The sequence below is a fragment of the Trachypithecus francoisi genome, unplaced genomic scaffold (genome assembly GCF_009764315.1).
Source record: "Trachypithecus francoisi isolate TF-2019V2 unplaced genomic scaffold, Tfra_2.0 Lachesis_group10, whole genome shotgun sequence".
Classification (NCBI taxonomy): Eukaryota; Metazoa; Chordata; class Mammalia; order Primates; family Cercopithecidae; genus Trachypithecus; species Trachypithecus francoisi.
This window is the reverse complement of record NW_022681455.1, coordinates 128499483-128517151: the sequence shown is the minus strand read 5'-3', so window position 1 is coordinate 128517151 and position 17669 is coordinate 128499483. Positions and strand designations below refer to the sequence as shown.

Below are 17669 nucleotides of genomic sequence, written 5' to 3'. Positions count from 1 at the left end.
ACCCCGCTGTGCTGTGCTGCTGCTGCTGTGTGGCCCAGGCCAGAGAAGACCGCACACACCGTGGGCACACGCCTCTGCCCAATGCAGGCCCCGTCCATGCTCCCAGGAGGTCCCGCCGCCTACCCGCACCTCACATTTCACTGAGCAAGTAGAGGTGGCTTGGAGAATGCCTAACCCCTGCCCGCTGCCATGCACTCCACTCTCCTGCCAGAGCTGGCACCTCCCCAGGGGTGGGTCCTCCTCTCTCTGCCCTCTCAGGATCACGCCACAGTGCAGCAGCCAAAGTGACCTGCAGAGATGCAAGCCAGGCCAGGTCTCCTCCATGCAGAACCCCCATGGTCCTCGTCTCAGCAGGGCTGCCCCCAGCTTCCATCCCCCTGCATGTCCTTGTCCTTCTGCTCACCGTCCTCCCTGTTGGAGACAGACTTGGCTATTGTCTCCCACCCGGAGAAGAGTCTCACAGGGACAGACTTTTGTCCACTTGTGTGCCTGGTGCCTGGACAGTGGCATGCTTGACAGTGTGTGATCGGATGAAGACCTTCTGACCCTGGTCCTGCATGGCAAGGCTCCGGAGTTTGACATGTTAAGAACTCAGGTTCATGAAGTGGACAGTAATGCTCAGAGCCTTGACCTTGGGGCTGAACCTGGCTCTAGATTAAGAGGAACTCACAGACACCTGCCCTCCTTCCTCCTCCTGTAACCAGATCCCATCCCAGGCTCCCTCAGGAGATGCATCTGAGTAGGCTCTGCACTGCCACGAAGAACCGGCAGCTTTGGTCAGTATCGTAACCAGGTTTTATAAATTCCGAGTCAGTCTGGATCCAGGTAGTGCTTTTACTATGATGACTTGTATCCTAACAAAAGAGATGCAGCTTGTGGGATAACAGAGACCCAGCGACATTCGCCTGTGCGAGGACTCAGTCCTTAGTATGTGCTTCCGGTGTTGTGGGAGCTTCCGGAGAGGGGGAATTCTCGTTCCTTTAGAGAATCAGGGAAAGAGCACAGCTCTTTGGAAATGGCGTATGAATAGGGAGGGTGGGGGCACGACACTGGAAGGCTTATCACCTGGTGGTCTCTTTCCATGGACACATGGGCAGCCAAGGGCCGAGTCCTGCTGAGGACAGGGCCCTCCTTCCTGCCTGTGTTTTGACCTCAGTCGTCATCGTGTGCCTAGTGGTCAGGAGATAGCGTCCGTGTCCAGCCAGGAGAGGGCTGTTCTCTGTACGCCCCACTGTTTCCATATGGCCGTGGAGCGTGCTGGCAGAGGCCAGAGCATCCTTTGCTTTGCCACTTGAGAGCTGAGCTCCTGGAAGACCAGAAGCAGACAGAGTTGTTGTGAGTGTGGGGATTGTGTGACTCGTGAGATCCCGGCTGACCCCGGAGCCAGAGCTCCATGCCCACCAGGCCCCTGAGCTCCGTGACCAGCTCTCCCAGGTCACCGGCTGCAGGGTGGCTCACCTTGTCTTGTGCTGGGGAATTGGGCATGACAGTGGCTCCTACTCACCTTCCAGTACACACAGACCTGTGGTCACACCTGTTTCTGGTGTATTTTTTAATGGTGAACCTGAAAATGTTCCGTCTTGGAAAGTGACAGGAAGAAGTCTCGGCTGTGGGGTGTTCAGTGGCTGTTGACCATTAAGAAAGTGGTCTCGGATGTGGATGGGAAGGTGCCCTGGGGCCCGGCTTCAGGTATAGAGGCAGGCAGGGTCTTGTGCCGGTGCACACAGTCACGCAGAGGGGCTTGACCAGGTTCCAGGAGAAAGGACTGAGTGGCTGGAAAGGCAGACATGGTGGGGTCCTAGGCTGGCTCTGCAGAAACCATCCTGACAGCAGTGTCCCCAAAGAGCCTGCGGCTGTGGCAGGGGACATGCATGGGCTTCTCGAACAGCTTGCCTGAAGCAGTTTTCAAAAGGAAGCTGACTGGGAGTTGTGCTGATGGAAGTGATGCTAAAGGTAATCCACAGGGTGTTATTGTAGCAGCAGCCCTGCCGAGAGGGTGTATGCGAGTTCATGCTGCTCACGTGACAGGTGGTTGGGTGGGGGTCCTCTCGTCATGGGTACCTCTCCCACAGCCCTGCGAAACGTGAGATGCCTCCTGTGCACCAGTGTGGCTTGGTGTCTCCGCAGGGGGTCAGCATCTCTGCAGGGCTCATCACTTGTGGTTGTGTGAGGTGAGGAGGGCACAGTACGTGTGGTTGCTGCTTGCCCAAGCTGTGCTCTTGATGGGCCACTGGACCCGCGTCTGGCGAAGGTGGTTTAGGAGTCGTCCCCGGGCGCGTGGAGGGACAGGCTCAGTGGTATGGGAAGGAGCGGCCCCTGTGGTTTCTGTGTTCACACACGTCCACTTGGAACTGACACCCTCTCCCTGCCTGATTTTACTTTCGGTGAACATCGGTGCTGCCGTCAGCACTGTCTTCTCCCAAGACCACTCCTCTGGCCGTGTCTTGCCACACACGTTCCCCAGCCATGGAGAGCCTTTATCTACCTACCACTGCATCGCCGGCCCCTTCTGTGACCCGGCCTGATTTTATCTACCTTCCACTGCATCGCTGGCCCCTTCTGTGACTCGGCCTGAGCCACTGCATCGCCCGCCCCTTCTGTGACTTGGCCTGATTTTATCTACCTTCCACTGCCGACCCCTTCTGTGACCCGGCCTGAGCCACTGCATCGCGGCCCCTTCTGTGACCCGGCCTGAGCCACTGCATCACCGGCCCCTTCTGTGACCTGAGCCGGTGACAGGGCCTTGGGACGGCCCTGAGTGTCTTCTGCTCTCCCGATGATTGGAATGGGTCAGTGTCTGAGCCGACGGCCAGGTGAGCCAAAGCGGCTGCATTGAGGACTCACTGCAGGCTAAGCTAGGTGGCCTGTACTTCTGCAGGAGGTGGGGGTCTCATGAGGGGATGTGGCTGCAGGCTAAGCTAGGTGGCCTGTAGTACATTGTGCGGGAGGTGGGGGTCTCATGAGGGGATGTGGCTGCAGGCTAAGCTAGGTGGCCTGTAGTACATTGTGCGGGAGGTGGGGGTCTCATGAGGGGATGTGGCTGCAGGCTAAGCTAGGTGGCCTGTAGTACATTGTGCGGGAGGTGGGGGCGGTTGGGACTTGGCGTGTGTGGCTGGTGCTCCTCGAAACGTTCAGGCTCAGCCGTGCTGGGCCCTGGGATCTCAGCTGGATGCTAAGTAATTCCAGAGCCAGCCAGGTTGCGCTTACCCTCCGTGTTGACACTTGATCTCTCTCTCAGATGTCTTTGAATTCCAGCAATAATGTATTAGAATGAAGTCTAACTTCTCCAAAAATTCATGCAGGTTCTGTTTATTTCTTTAGTATAGTCAAATTGGTTTTTGTGGAAAGACTTACTGCATGAATGTAAAGGTTTGGTGTACACTAATAGAACTTGAGCACAGGTGATCCAGAAAAACAGAGGGCAACAAGGCTGCTGTCTGTTACTTTCTTTTTTTTTTTTGTTGAGACGGAGTCTCACTCTGTTGCCCGGGCTGGAGTGCAGTGGCCGGATCTCAGCTCACTGCAAGCTCTGCCTCCCGGGTTCACGCCATTCTCCTGCCTCAGCCTCCGGAGTAGCTGGGACTACAGGCGCCCGCCACCTCGCCCGGCTCGTGATCCGCCTGTCTCGGCCTCCCAAAGTGCTGGGATTACAGGCTTGAGCCACCGCGCCCGGCCTGTTACTTTCTTTGAAGACAGATAGGTTAGATTTTGGGAAAAGTCACAAAACTTCAAGAAAAACTGCTGTAGAAGGAGGAGTTAGAAGCTGTTGAGGAGGTTGACCTGTGGGCCCTGTTAGAGGGTGCTGTCGCCAGCCGTGTGCTGGAAAGAACCTGTGGGCCTGTGTGAGCAGAGCAGGCCTTGTGAAGTGCTCCAGCTCTCTGGCTTGCATGGTCTGAAGGGAAAGTACTTAAGTATTGTACCATAAAAGATTCCCCCATAGCCTCATAGCCTGTTAATTCTAAGAAGAAAATGTTACTGTCAGCAAAACAAGACAGTTCACATAGACAGGTGCAGGGTACTACAAGGAGACAGAGACCTGCTGAAGCTGAGCAGCGATTTGCGTTTCTGATGACAAAGAGAGACGTCACTGCATTCCTTCCTTGTCCCCCCACCAGATGAAGTCTCTGGGTGTCAGTCAGTTCCCAATAATGCTAGGCCTTTAGGTTTGGAAAAGCAGGCACAGAAATGACAGTCATTTTCTATCAACCTGCTATGGAAAGAGACTAGTCTCAGTCACTATCTGTGATGTGCAGAAACTGCATCACTTGAATTGCACAGATGTTTCCAGAAGGAGAACAAAGGAGACCCAGACTCAGTTTTCACTTCCTGAGATTCAGGTCGCTCTCCGTGTGGCCACTGTGGAGCCCTCTTGGTTTTAGGACACTCAGGCCCAGGTGGAAATAGGAAGGCTCTGTGGACAGTGGATCATTTCATGTTTCAAAAGGAAAATGTTTCTCTTCCGTAATAGTAAACACAGTGCATGTTAGCTATAAGAAAAATAGCTATAAACAAATGCTTGCTTGCTCTACCAGATGGGCGGGCCTAGAAACAGTACTGCCCGGGAGCCGTTCACACATCCATGCCCAGATCTTGGTCTTTTTCTTTAGTTTGTTTAATTTTTGAGACGTCTTACTCTGTCATCCAGGCTGGAGTGCAGTGGCGTGATCTTGGCTCACTGCAGTCTCTGCCTTTCAGGCTCAAGTGGTCCTCCCACCTCAGCCTTGGGAGTAGCTGGGACTATAGATGCATGCCACCATGCCTGAGTGATTTTCGTATTTTTTGGTAGAGATGGGTTTTTGCCATTGCCCAGCCTGGTCTTGAACTCCTGAACTCAAGCAATCTGCCCACCTTGGCCTCTCAAAGTGCTGGGATTACAGCAAATCTTGGTTTCTAATACCGTTCTGCAACAAAGGGAACCAGGACTCCCTTGAGAAATGGCTAATCGTAGGGCTGAGCAGGGGGTATGTAGGAGGAATTGAGCATCTTGTGGTGCCAGAGCCTGAGGCAGTGCTGAAAGAAACCCACAAAGATAGTGCAAGTCACAGGGACCCAGGAGTAGCTGTAAAGGCTCCTAGTGGCAGCCATGTGTTACTGAACAACCCGAGCAACAGAGATGGTGACAGAGCCCAGCCGAACTAACAACCTGAGCAACAAAGATGGGTGGTGACAGCACAGCCAAACTCCACGTCAGTATCCACAAGACAGTGTACCCAAAGTCTACATAAATATCCTAACGACCACAGCGTGTACCCAAAGTCTACGTCAGTATCCACGATATACAGAGCATACCTGAAGTCTGTCAGTATCTACGAGACATAGAGCCTACCTAAAGTCTACATAAATGCCCGCAAGAGCTTAGAATGTGCCCAAAGTCTGTGTCAACATCCATGAGACACAGAGCGTGCCCGACGTCTGTGTCAGTATCCACGAGACATGGAGCTTACCTGAAGTCTGCGTCAGTACCCCTGCGACCACAGTAGCATGGCCAAAGTCTGTGTCAGTATCTGTGAGAACACAGAGCATAGCTGAAGAGAAACTGTCAGACACGACCTCAGCCAGGCGGTCAGGGTGAGCGTCAGCGTCCACCGTGATGAATCCTGTTGATGGTGTGGACCCTTGATGGGACGTGATGAGATGGGCACTCCACCCCGGCGTCGTCCTGATGATTCATAACCCCAGTCTGATGAGAAGGACAGCAGACAGTCCCGGTAGAGGGGCACTCTGTAAGACACCTGGGCCATCCACACAGCTATCACAGTCCTCAGAAACAAGGAGAGTCAGAGACGCTGCCCCCAGCAACCTGAGGAGGCAAGAGGACGGAACGGCTGGCGGGACCCTTGATGGGATCCCTGGGCAGGGGGAGCTGCGGGGAGCACTGGGGGCTCTGAACGAACGGTGGGCTGCAATCCCGGTAATGGGTCGGTGCCGGTTCCTGAGCCCTCACGAGGGCACCAAGGAGAGGAAGGTATTCTTGCCGGGGGGCACTGGTATGGGTGCGTGGGAGCTCTCGGTACTGTCTCAATTTTCTGCAAATGTGAAACTTCTAAAATAAGTGTATTAAAAATAGAGAATTAAAGTGCAGACAAATACAAAGATGAGATGGAAATGGATGGGGGCCCTCCACCCAGGGCGAACGTTTTGCTGGCTGTCTCCCTCACCACCTTAGGTCCCAGGTAAGGGGTGTGACACCAGGATGTAGGGCATGGGTGCGGGGGACAGTGCGCCTGGTCCGGCTAAGGCTCACTTGAGGCAGAGGACCAAGGGTTAAGGCACATGGAGCTTGTTGTTTTCGAAGCTTGGAGAAGTCTTTCAGTGGGCAGTGGCCGCCCTCTGCACACAGTAGTAACTTGATTTCTGCTCTGAAGCCCGAATCGTGTTATTTGAAAGGCGGTGGGAATTGAGAATCCACCGGGATCAGGAATGAAGAGTGACTGTGTCATGGTGTCAGAGACCCCGTGGCGATTTCCACACAGACCAGGGCTGCTGTGGAAGCTGTGTGCGCTCTGACAGGAGCTCTAGTGTACTGTGTGATCGTGGCCATGAGAAGGGTGGCCTCTTCAGATGGACCCGTTCAGGGGATAAAGCCTGTCGGGTGGTGCCGGCCCTGAGCACATTGCAGGCACACTTTGGAGCTTTGGAGCTGGTCTACAGGGAAGGCTTCCAGCCCCTTCCATCCAAAATGCGCCCACAGCGCGGGGGGTCTGTAAGCAACCACCGTAGCTGCCCCCAGTTCTCACACAATTCCTTTCTTTTGCAGAGAGTTAAGAAAGACGTGGACAAGGGCGCGCGGCACTCAGACATGTTCCTGCTGAAGCCGGAGGACGGGAGAGAAGGTAGAGGCGCTGCGCCTCCCGGGCGGGAGCTGGCTGGTCTGCCTGTGGCGGGAGGCGGAGCCCACACCCTTCCATCGATGTGGGGCTGCCGGTGAGCCCCTGCACCCTGCCCAGAGCGGAGGGCCCGCTGGAGATGGCCCATTTTGGGGTGGGCTGGGCGGGACAGGCTCCATAGCCCTGGTGTCTGCAGACAAAGGAATGCCTGCTGGGTGGTCACATCTGGGGACATTGATGACGGACTGACTCAGACGCACGGCCGCTATTACCCTGCGGATACCCCGCAATGGAGCAGTGAGCACAGTGCCCCTCAGCAGCTCCTGATGGGCACCTGCAAGGGTCTCGAGCTCTCGAAGGGAGAACCATCCTGGGCCTCGAGTACAAGCCACCTGGAGTCACTGGGGCCGCCTGGAGTCACTGGGGCCGCCTGGCATTGTGCTGACAGGGCTCGCTCTTGGAGTAGTTGCGGGCAGCAGCTGGGCAGGCTGGGTGTGAGGCTGCCCAGCCAGGGGCCAGTGTTGCTCGTCTACAGAACTTCAAAAGTCATCACCGAGACTGCTGCTGGCCGTCACAGGGACAGCCTCCAAGAATGGCCATGGCCTCTCAGCTTGAGTCACTGAACTCGGAGGGCTGTCAGAATGCCTAGATTTCTAAAAGCTTCTAGCTAAACTTGGATCTAAGAATCAAAATTTTCTTACTAAAGCACAGGGGAACAATCATTGTTCTCTGGGATTTGTTAAAAGGACGACATGGGATGACCTAGGGGACACATCCAGAGGGCCCAAGATGTGTCAGCCACTCTCACCACCACCTTTTTTTTTTTTTTTTGAGATGCTGTCTTACTCTCTTTCCCGGGCTGGAGTGCAGTGGCGCGATCTCGGCTCACTGCAAGGTCCGCCTCCCAGGTTCACGCCATTCTCCTGCCTCAGCCTCTCGAGTAGCTGGGACTACAGGCACTTGCCACCATGCCCGGCTAATTTTTTGTATTTTTAGTAGAGACGAGGTTTCACCGTGTTAACCAGGATGGTCTTGATCTCCTGACCTCATGATCCACCCGCCTTGGCCTCCCCAAGTGCTGGATTACAGGCGTGAGCCATCGCACCCAGCCTACTCTCACCACCACCTATGCACGTTTCATGTTCCTGGGCGTGGGTCATGCGTTGAGATGAACTGTTGGTGGCGTTTCCTGCCAGTGGCTGCCCGTCTGTTCTCACAGACCTCTGAATGGGGAGAAGCCGTGTCTGTGGGGAGCATCGGGGGGGGGATGGGAGTGGGCTGCTGCTTTTCAATCATTAATTTCTTGACTTTGAAAAAAATTGCATTTGTTACTGGCTGGGTCCAGTGGCTCATGCCTGTAATCCCAGCACTTTGGGAGGCTGAGGTGGGAGGATTGCTTGAGGCCAAGAGTTTGAAACCAGCCTAGGCAACATAGTGAGACACCATCTTTTTTAAAAAAAAAAAAAAAAAAAAAAAAGGCCGGGCGCGGTGGCTCAAGTCTGTAATCCCAGCACTTTGGGAGGCCGAGATGGGCAGATCACGAGGTCAGGAGATCGAGACCATCCTGGCTAACATGGTGAAACCCCATCTCGACTAAAAAATATAAAAAACTAGCTGGGCGAGGTGGCGGGTGCCTGTAGTCCCAGCTACTCGGGAGGCTGAGGCAGGAGAATGGCGTGAACCCGGGAGGCGGAGCTTGCAGTGAGCTGAGATCCGGCCACAGTACTCCAGCCCGGGTGACAGAGCGAGACTCCATCTCCAAAAAAAAAAATTGTAGCAAGGTGTGCTGGTGCGTGCCTGTAGTTCCAGCTACTCGAGAGGCCGAGATGGGAGGATTGTTTGAGCCCAGGAGGTGGAGGCTGTGGTGAGCTGAGATTATGCCACTGCACTCCAGCCTGGGCAACAGAGCGACATCCTGTCTCAAAAAATAAATAATAAATAAAAGGAGACCATGGCATTTGTTCTGCTCCAGAGCAAGGGAGTGACACCAGGAGGCACTGGTCCAGGGTGTTTGCCATGGAGCTTAACATCCCCAGTGCCGTTAGGAAACCAGGGAACAGCTCTCATGGGAGGCTGGGCTTGGGACCGGAGGGCTGGGCTAGACCCAGGAGACGCAGTGCCTAGGCCAGGTCTGCTTTTGTGACGCACAGCAAGTTCTCCAACCTCCCCAGGAGAGGGGACCATTGTGCAAAGTGTTTTTACCTCCTCCTTGCACTAAAATTCCTCAGGCTGAGGCCTCAGAAATACCTGAAGAGTTAATCTGAGTTCACACCCACTTGCCTGTCAAAAGGCCGAGGTGCCTCTGCCATGGCCCTGTCTTACCGCATCCCTGGCTGATGAGGGCAGACTCGTTCTTCCAGTCAGTTTCCCAGCTCACACCCCAGTGAACTTGAACCTGGATGCTGGACTCTGTTTCCCGCAGGGTGGCCCTGAGCCTGTGTGCTCTGCTCCTCAGCCCCCAGGAGGAAAGCATCGTGGTGAGGAGCGGCACACCTTGTGTGCATGGGTTTCTGTCACTGGAGAGGGTCCTGCCCTGTGTGGCGAGTTCTTATGGTGGTCTTACCTGTTCCTTAACACAGTCGTGTGCTGGTGGGAATGAGGCGGGTGGCCCCAGAGCCACACCCGCACTGGGCATGGGTGGGTGGTATCTAGCACCACACAAAATATGGCCATTTGCTGCTTCTGTGTGGGTTTTTTTTTTTTTTTTTTTTAAGTGTTCATTAGAGGAGAAAAATCTCCATTCTTTCTCCTAGAAGTGGTGGGAAGACACCACCTGCACACCGGGCTCCGTTGGAGGGTTGGCACGTCACATGGGTGTGGGCCAAGAAAGAACACGGGGCAGACCCCTCTTAAAGTAGAGCTGGCCACACTGCAGGCCCAAGGGGGACTGGCACAGGCCAGCAGGTCCCCATGCAGGGCAGAGGGTCCCTGTGCAGGGCAGCCTCCCCACAGAAGCCCCTCTGTGTGTCTAGCGTGTGTGCTGCTTTTGCCCAATCCCTGCCTTTCCACTGTGGCTTGAAGCTGCCCGTAGTTAGAGGTGCTTGGGGTGTGTGGAAAGCTGTTGAATGCCAGCTGTCTTAAGGAGACGGTGGAACTCAAGGGGTGTGGAATGGGGTCTGTTTTTCTGCAGAGGGAGCAGGGTTTTTGCCTGCAGTCTCATGGCTTTCATTTACCCCGTTCTGGGGGGCCCCTGGGGTCCTGGGTGTGTCCTGGGCTGGCTCTCAGGGTCCTTCCTTCTGTTCTTATCCCATTCCCTTGCTCTCTCTTGACAGACAAGTGGGTGTGGACTCGGATGAACCCTTCGGGGGTCAGGCCCACCCCACGGTCTGGCTTTTCTGTGGCCATGGCCCCGAATCACCAGACGCTGTTCTTCGGGGGTGTCTGTGACGAGGAAGAGGAGGAGAGCCTGGCGGGCGAGTTCTTCAACGATCTGTACTTCTACGATGCCACCAGGAACCGCTGGTTTGAGGGACAGCTGAAGGTAGGGCAACCTCTGAGTGGTATGTGCCGTGGTGCGCGGCCCTAACTCGGGTCCCTGCCTCCCTCCAGCACCTTTGGGTGTCGCGGCCCCCAGAGCCCATGAGCTCTCTCAAGAGGGGCGGGGGTTCCGTCTCTGCCTGTGTCCTGGGTGACTGGGCTTGGACAGCCCTTGGTCACGGTCCCCTCAGCCCATCCCTAATGCTGGCGGTGTTGCTGCCTCAGGAGCCACTCTCCCCGGATTGAGGTGCCCGGGACCTCCCTGGCCCTCTGTGTGAGAAGGGTTTGCTGGAGGTCCTGGTGCAGACCAGCCTGTGTTGTTACGACATTTGAGCTCCCCTGGTTTCCGGCACCATTTTACTGTCCGCATGGGCACAGCTGCTGTCCAGGGCCAGCCCAGCACAGGCACAGCAGTGGGTGACAGTCCCAGAAGGGGATCCCGCAGTTGGCCTCAGGGTCTCCGAGTGTACCAGGTCAACTGGACCCAGAAAGAGCCAAGGAGGGCTGGTCCCTGTTGCAAAGAGCTGCTCTTGACGCGTGGTGGCACCTGGGCTGGACACTGGGAAAACACGAGGGTTCGTTTCTGGACCCACAGTCCGCCTCGCTCTTTGACTTTAGGAGGAATTACTCCAAGCAGAGTCTGCACAGGTTTCCCCTGTGGCTTTTCTCCAGAGAACGTTTTGACCCCAGCTAGTGTCACGGTTGTCAAACTGTGTGATCACAGGACCCTTGACATTCCCCGGGATCACGGAGGACCTCAGGGAGCTTTCCCTTTCAAAACTCGTTGTTGCAGATACAGATACAGAGTGGGTCTTAGAAGTCTATAATGTGAAGCTGACTTTGAGTTGATCTGGAGGTAGTGATCCTTGGAAAATTTGGAAATAACCTGGCAAATGTCACCTCGTGAGTTGGCAGCGCTGTGACAGAAGGGTCCAGACTGACCCCTGCCACACAGCCAGGGAAGTGGGACAGAGAGGGATGGACGGCTGTCCTGCAGGAGGCACCCTGACCTGAGAGCTCCCCTTTAGAAACGTTTGGTGAGGAAGGGCCCCTCTCCGACTCGCCGTTTGTAGTAAATGAGCTGGGGTTGTGGGCCTGGCCGTCGGTCTTCCTTGGGCAAGGGGAGGAAGCCCCTCAGCCTGGCTTCCCCAGCGCTTCCGGGAGCCAGCACTGTTGGTGGATTGGGTTTTCCCAAGGTGAGCGTCGGAGCCCGAGGGGCTGGTGCACTGTGTCTGGGGTCTGGTGGGCCTGTCCACCTCTCGGTGGTGTGGAGCTGCCCCTCAGTGAGGACACGCGACGGGGGGTTTTCTCCCCCAGCCGAGGAGTGAATGGCAAGGCCAGTGCAAGACAGGAGCGTGCTCCTGCGACCGCTTGCCTGCACCCAGGGCAGTCAGGGACGGCGCCCTCCTGGGTCACACACTCCCAATGCTTGTGGGTGGTCCCTGCAAACCGTTGCCTGGCCTCGTGAGCGTAGCAGGACTGACCCCTGCCTCGCTGAAGCTGCTGCTCTCTGTTCCCTCGGTCTGTGAATAGGGGCCCAAGTCGGAGAGGAAGAAGCGCAGGTGGGGCAGAAGAGAGGAGCCCGAAGGTGGCAGCAAGCTGGCGTGTGCGGGAGCCGGCACGCAGGCGCCTGTGGAGGTGGTCAAGGAGGTGGTGGCTGAGGATGGGACTGTGGTCATCATTAAGCAGGTGCTCGCCGCCCCAGGCTCGGCAGGGCAGCCCCAGTCTGAGGACGAAGACAGCCTCGAGGAGGCCGGCCGCCCCGCACCCGGGCCGTGTCCACGCTCCAACGCCATGCTGGCTGTGAAGCACGGGGTGCTCTATGTCTATGGGGGCATGTTTGAGGCCGGCGACCGCCAGGTCACCCTCAGCGACTTGCACTGCCTGGATCTGCACAGGATGGAGGCGTGGAAGGCCTTGGTGGAGATGGACCCAGGTGAGCCAGGCGACTTGGTACCTCCGTGCCTGGGGGCAAGAGCCCACGGTCATGCGTCGCGTCACTCAAAAGCAAGCCCTGCAAGCTGCCCAGAGGCGGCCCATGCCAGTGCTCCTCGCAGGGGCCTGTGCTCCTGCCTCCACGGTCAGACCTGTCATGGAAAGGAGGGCCCATCCTGGGCACGTCTGTCCTTTGTCCCGGGTGCTGACAGGAGCTACAGTTCGGGCCGCATAGGACACAGGCGCATCTGCTGCTCTGTCCACAACATGCTTTTTGTGGGCGGCCGTCCGTGCCGGGCCCCGAGGCCCTGGGTCTGAGCCTCCAGCCTTGCTGTCTGACCCAGGGCCCCTCTGCTGCCGTAGTCACACGTCCCCTTTACCCCGACTGCTGCTGGACTTGAGTCACCGTGCAGTTTCTAAAGATCTGAGATGAAAGCAGAATCCACAAATCTAGGGAAAGGTAGTGAACCGTTGGCACAGGATGTTTGCTGTTTTCTGAGAGCACCGTGAGCCAGCGTGGAGGGTGGCAGGAGGCCCTCTTGGCCAGCCGCTCCCTTATGGGGGTGCTTTTGCATGTTTGCCGTCTCGGGTCTCTGCCTTGATGCCCAGGGGAACACAGTCTGTTTTCTTTGTGGATCTGAAGGGGGTCTGGGAAGAGGAGTTAGGTTTCTTTTTCTTTTTTTTTTTGAGGCAGAGTCTCACTCTGTCGCCCAGGCTGGAGTGCAGTGTGCGATCTTGGCTCACTGCAGCCTCTGCCTCCTGCGTTCAAAGGATTCTTCTGCCTCAGCCTCCTGAGTAGCTGGGATTACAGGTGCCTGCCACCACACCCAGATAATTTTTGTATTTTTTTTTTAGTAGAGACGGGGTTTCACCATGTTGGCCAGGCTGGTCTTGAACTCATGACCTCAGGTGATCCACCCACCTGCGCCTCCCAAAGTGCTGGGATTATAGGCGTGAGTCACCGTGCCCAGCCAGGAGTTAGGTTTCACATCATGATTCTTAAGTAAGAACATGGAATCCCCCGGTAAGTAGCCACCACCGTCCTGCAGCCTCCCCTGCCTGCCCCAGCTGCGCTGACATCTGTGTGTGTTCATTCTGCTTTTGAAGAAACTCAGGAGTGGCTGGAGGAGACAGACTCGGAAGAGGACAGTGAGGAGGTTGAAGGTGCTGAGGGTGGAGACGAGGATGAGGACGAAGACAGCGGAGAGGAGAGCGGTGCGGAGGACTGAGGTGAGCGGGCTGGAGCTCGCGGGCGGTGTGGCTGCAGGGTGTTGGTGAAAGGCTTTTCATGTTTATTGGATTTTTATTAGAATTCAGCTTTGTTCTGTAGATGCCTTGAGGCAAGTTTAAATTCTTAAAAACGGTGGTGTGTGGAGTAATCTCGGCAGCTTGCTGATGAGTGCGGCGTGCCTGTGGGCTCTTGGATGAGATCTTCCCTGAAAAGCCGGTGTTCTCTCTACCCTCCCTGCACAGGCCTCCCGCTCGGCTGCATGTGTTTCTCTCTCATTCCTTCCTCCTTGCGTATCAGAAGAGCCCCCTCCAGGGGCGCCTGGCAAGTGCTGTGCCCACGTCCGCCCAGGACCCAGCCGTGTTGGGTGAAGCTCTCGGGGCCAGCCTGTGCCCTGACACATGGGAGAGAGCTGAAGGTGGGTGGCCCAGGCCAGGACGTGAACTTTCTCCCATGATTTAGTCTCTGATGCGGCGCTGGGCCAGGAGTTCCACTGAGTGCCGTGCGGGTGGATTCCCTCAGCAGCCTGTGTGTTGTGTAAAATAAATGGGACTTGAAACAAGACCACTGTGAGGGTTGTCTTCTGTGCGGCCCTAGGCACACTGCAGTCTTCCTGGGGCCTCTGCCCGGGCCAGGGCTGGCCTAGGGCAAGACTGCCCCACGCTGGAGGGTGGAACCTTCGACACGAAGGACCCTCGAGAAGCAGGTGTCTGCGCCCGAGACCCCGGAATATGCTGTGCTTTGTGAGCCTTTCCTTCTGCAGAACCAGAAGAGGGCCCTGACTGCCCATCCATCTTCACACTCGGGATCAGCCTTTGACGTCTGGAAACTGAAAAGCAGCCCAGGGCCAGCGCACACCTTCCCTGTTCTCGTTCATGTACGGCACCACTGGCCGGCTCCACACGCCGATCTCCTGGTGGGGGTCCCTCGTGTGCAGCGGCCTCACTCCTGGGAGCCCCCGTGCCGCCGCATGGTCTCTGGTGAGGCCCTGGTGGTCCCTGTCGGGTTTAGGGTTTAGGATTAGCATTTGCAAAGCGACAGGATGGGAGGCCGGAGGGCGAGGGCTCCCAGCGTTCCCACGTGGCTGCCACCAGATATCTCCGGCCAGCTCCTCCTGGCGCCCGCGCTGCAGCGCCCTTGCCCCCGAAGGCTGTGGTGCGCTAACCCCCACCCGAGGTCTGCTCCAGTCCAAGACTGAAGGCCAGTTCAGATTGGCACAATTGGGGTGAAAAGTTGAGCACTGAAACCACACCCGGTGCAGTTTTGTGGGTATCTTAAATATTTTGAACAGTGGGAATATAGGATCCTTAGCTTTCTGTAATGGGCCGACATAACTGTGGTCCCATTTCTTATCTGGGAGTTGAAAACAAGGGTGGTGGGGAGACTCCTCTCCTGGCGGAACCAGTGTTGAGCAGAGAGGACTAGAAGCTGACTTGGCAGCGAGCACCTGTGAGCACCTCCCTGCTTCCTTGGCCGATTCGTCCTCATGGCTCCAGGTGGGCCCAGGAGTACCTGGGTCACCATGGGGCAGTGGCTTCAGAAGCGTCATCTCAGGATCACCTCAGGGGCACTTGGCCAGCTCTTCCCCAGCAGGGGCACGTGCTGAGCTCCCTGGTGTAGCCAGGTGTTCAGGAGGCCTCGGCGGATGGGTGGCACTTGAACTGGCCCCGAGGGCCCTGCCCACTGCCATGGGTGTGACCTCACTTCAGGCTCCGAGCACTGCCTGTTTCCTGGTGGGGACACCCGTCTGGTGCGTCCGGATGTGTGGGTGGCACTGCCGATGGGTGAGGCTGCAGGCGTAGCCCCCCTGGAGGGCTGCAGCTCGTGTGTGTGTTGTGCAGGCCCCCCCGCCGACCCCCGAGGGCTGCAGCTCGTGTTTGTGGTGTCGGGCTTTGGCGGCCGGTTTGGGCACTTTGTCTCGAGTGCAGGGCAGGCAGGGTTCTTTCCTCACGCTCTCAGCTGAGCTGGTTGGGAGAGGCTCGGGCAGGGCTGAGAAGCCAGAGTGCAGGCAGCAGCGTCCCCGCCCACACAGGCTCTGCGGCTCTGGCCCTTGTCCTGAAGATGGACCCCGTTGTGTGGCCGGTTCTTTCTTCCCTCCTGCTCTTGGAGGAAGGAATGGAAAGATCTTGTTGGCTTCAATGCAGTTGTCTGTTATCAGAGATTTTTTTTCAGAGGAGCTTGTAACTAATTAGATGGGATTCCAAGGAAAAAGATACTTTTGAATCAACCAAGTTGAAAGAAAGATGACAGCAGCCCTGAGGAAGAAACTTCTTGTACACTTTCTTGTACAGAAAGCATTTTGCTTTTGTTGCTAAAGATTTGATTTGAATGAAAGATGCTGATCAGAACCAATGGGGATCAGACAGACAAGCTCCCAGCATGGAGTGGCTGCCACGGCCGTGAGGAAAACAGCAGCGCCCCTTGAATGCGGAACCGCGGGAGACGCAGGACGCAACACAGGGTGGTGGATTCCCGTGCAGAGCTCTGCCTGCCCCACGGGCCTGTGGTCTGCTTTGTCTGCTGGAGCCCAGTTTACTGAACCGCTTGGTGGCCAGACAGCCGCCATAGGGCGTGAGCAGCCAGCATGAAAGCCCAGGGCCTCTGTCTCCCGGGAGCTGCTGGCACAGCGCGGCTGGGACACGCCATACTCAGTGCCACGTTTTCCTCCAGGTCCTCGGTGTGGTGAGCTGCTGGCTGTTAGGAAGGCTTTCCCTTAGCTCCGGCCCTCCCACACAGCCCCCGGACCCCAGACTGCAGGGTGGGCGGGCATGTCAGGTGAGGCGCTCTGGCCGACCCGCTTGGCAGCAGGGCCACAGCTGCTCGCAGGGCTTTGTGGGATTTCGAAGGATGAATCATCTTGTTCTCCATTCTCCCCCTGCTGCCCCTGCGCGCCATGCTCTGTGTGAGGATGAACTGGAGGGACTGGCCATGAGCGGTGGCTTTTTTCGTGGTTGGGGCGGGGGGGGTGTTGGGTGGAACGAACATCAAGGGAACTACCCGTTGAGCTTAGAAATCCTTGCCAGGTGGTTAGTTTGTGTTTGTTTTTAGACGAGAGTGGTGTTTACTGCAATTTGACATCTGGTTTTTTTTTAATTGAGTTGGTACAAGCAGGATGTCATTGGCTGGGTGACAGTTACAGAGTCACTGAGGGACCAAATGCCAAGATGCCTATTGGTGAGAGAGACCCTCTCCAGAGCTTTCCAGAGGGGCCTCCTTCCACGTGACGTTCAGGTAACGAGGTGAGACCCCACGCTGGACGTGGCACTCAGGTGTTGCAGTGAGGAGGTGGCGCCGTGTGCTGGATGGCTTCCATCAGAGAAGAGTCTGCTTTCTTCCAGAAGGAGCAGGGGATGGTGGTTCCCCAGCCCAAAAGGAAAAGGGGCCGAGCTCTAGCTATGATCACGACCTCAGCCTGCCTTCCTTTGTGCGTGGGAGGAACTTGCTAGTGACCGCTGCTCTCCCGGGCAGTGTAAGAGTGTTGAGTGGAGGCCCGTGGGCGCTGGAGGCCCATCTCGTTTTCATAACCCAGATGGCTCCCAGCGCAGGTTGCGGTCACCTCCATTTCTCTTTCACGAGAGAGCTACAGCAATGCCATCTGGGGCCTGGCCACACCTGGTCACTGGCGTCCTGAACAGTGGTGTCCCGAGGCACACAAGCAGTCCCTGCTGGATGCTGACGCACTGTCAGGGCCAAGGGCCACAGTGCAGGTACCACGGCGACCTGGCTTCCCTGAGTTCAGCTCATGCCCCTCGTTTTCCTTGTCTCAACCTTCAGAGCCCTTCCAAGCCCCCACTGGCTGCAGCCCACCCAGGGACCCACCTGTAGAGGCTGGACTCAGAGAGACATCACTGAGGTGTGAGAGGCGCAGGTTTACAAAACTCTGGTTGGGAAGAGAGAGATTGAGTAACCACTCCCTGAGAAACAGAAACGGGGACATTTAATTACATGAACGCGCGCATTTAAAAACCACCTGTGCACTCCTGGAGGGCAGAGCCTGCCTCTCTGGTGATTTTTGTGTCCCCCCATTCACTTACAGGCTGTGACAAACCCCGTGCCCACACTGCCTGCACTGCCGGGAGACTCAGGGCTGGGGGAGTCATGCCCCGGCCACCACTGGTGAGCCAGCGAGACTGAGGACCCCGCGCATGCTGACCCGGGGACGCCGCGGAACTCACTCGAGACTGAGGACCCGGCGTGTGCTG

General features: G+C 56.7%; 1 protein-coding gene across 19 annotated transcripts in view; it reads left to right on the top strand.

The window, feature by feature from the left end:
- The window catches only part of KLHDC4 (kelch domain containing 4), a 63578-nt gene extending 45934 nt beyond the window's left edge, over positions 1-17644 (top strand). For 4 of the 19 annotated variants that reach the window (XR_004439041.1, XR_004439050.1, XR_004439051.1 and 1 more), the window contains 6 exons: positions 6758-6833; positions 10100-10308; positions 11838-12240; positions 13347-13469; positions 13713-13885; positions 14231-17644. Coding sequence is in view for 7 of the 19 variants with exons in the window: in XM_033219268.1 (XP_033075159.1) it covers positions 6758-6833; positions 10100-10308; positions 11838-12240; positions 13347-13468 (810 nt within the window). In the remaining 12 variants the exon portion in view is untranslated. Of the gene's footprint in view, positions 1-6757; positions 6834-10099; positions 10309-11837; positions 12241-13346; positions 13470-13712; positions 14032-14230 lie in introns of those variants that run through there. The other 15 variants (XM_033219267.1, XM_033219270.1, XM_033219271.1 and 12 more) reach the window with 12 other exon arrangements.
- Positions 17645-17669: the final 25 nt, after the last annotated feature.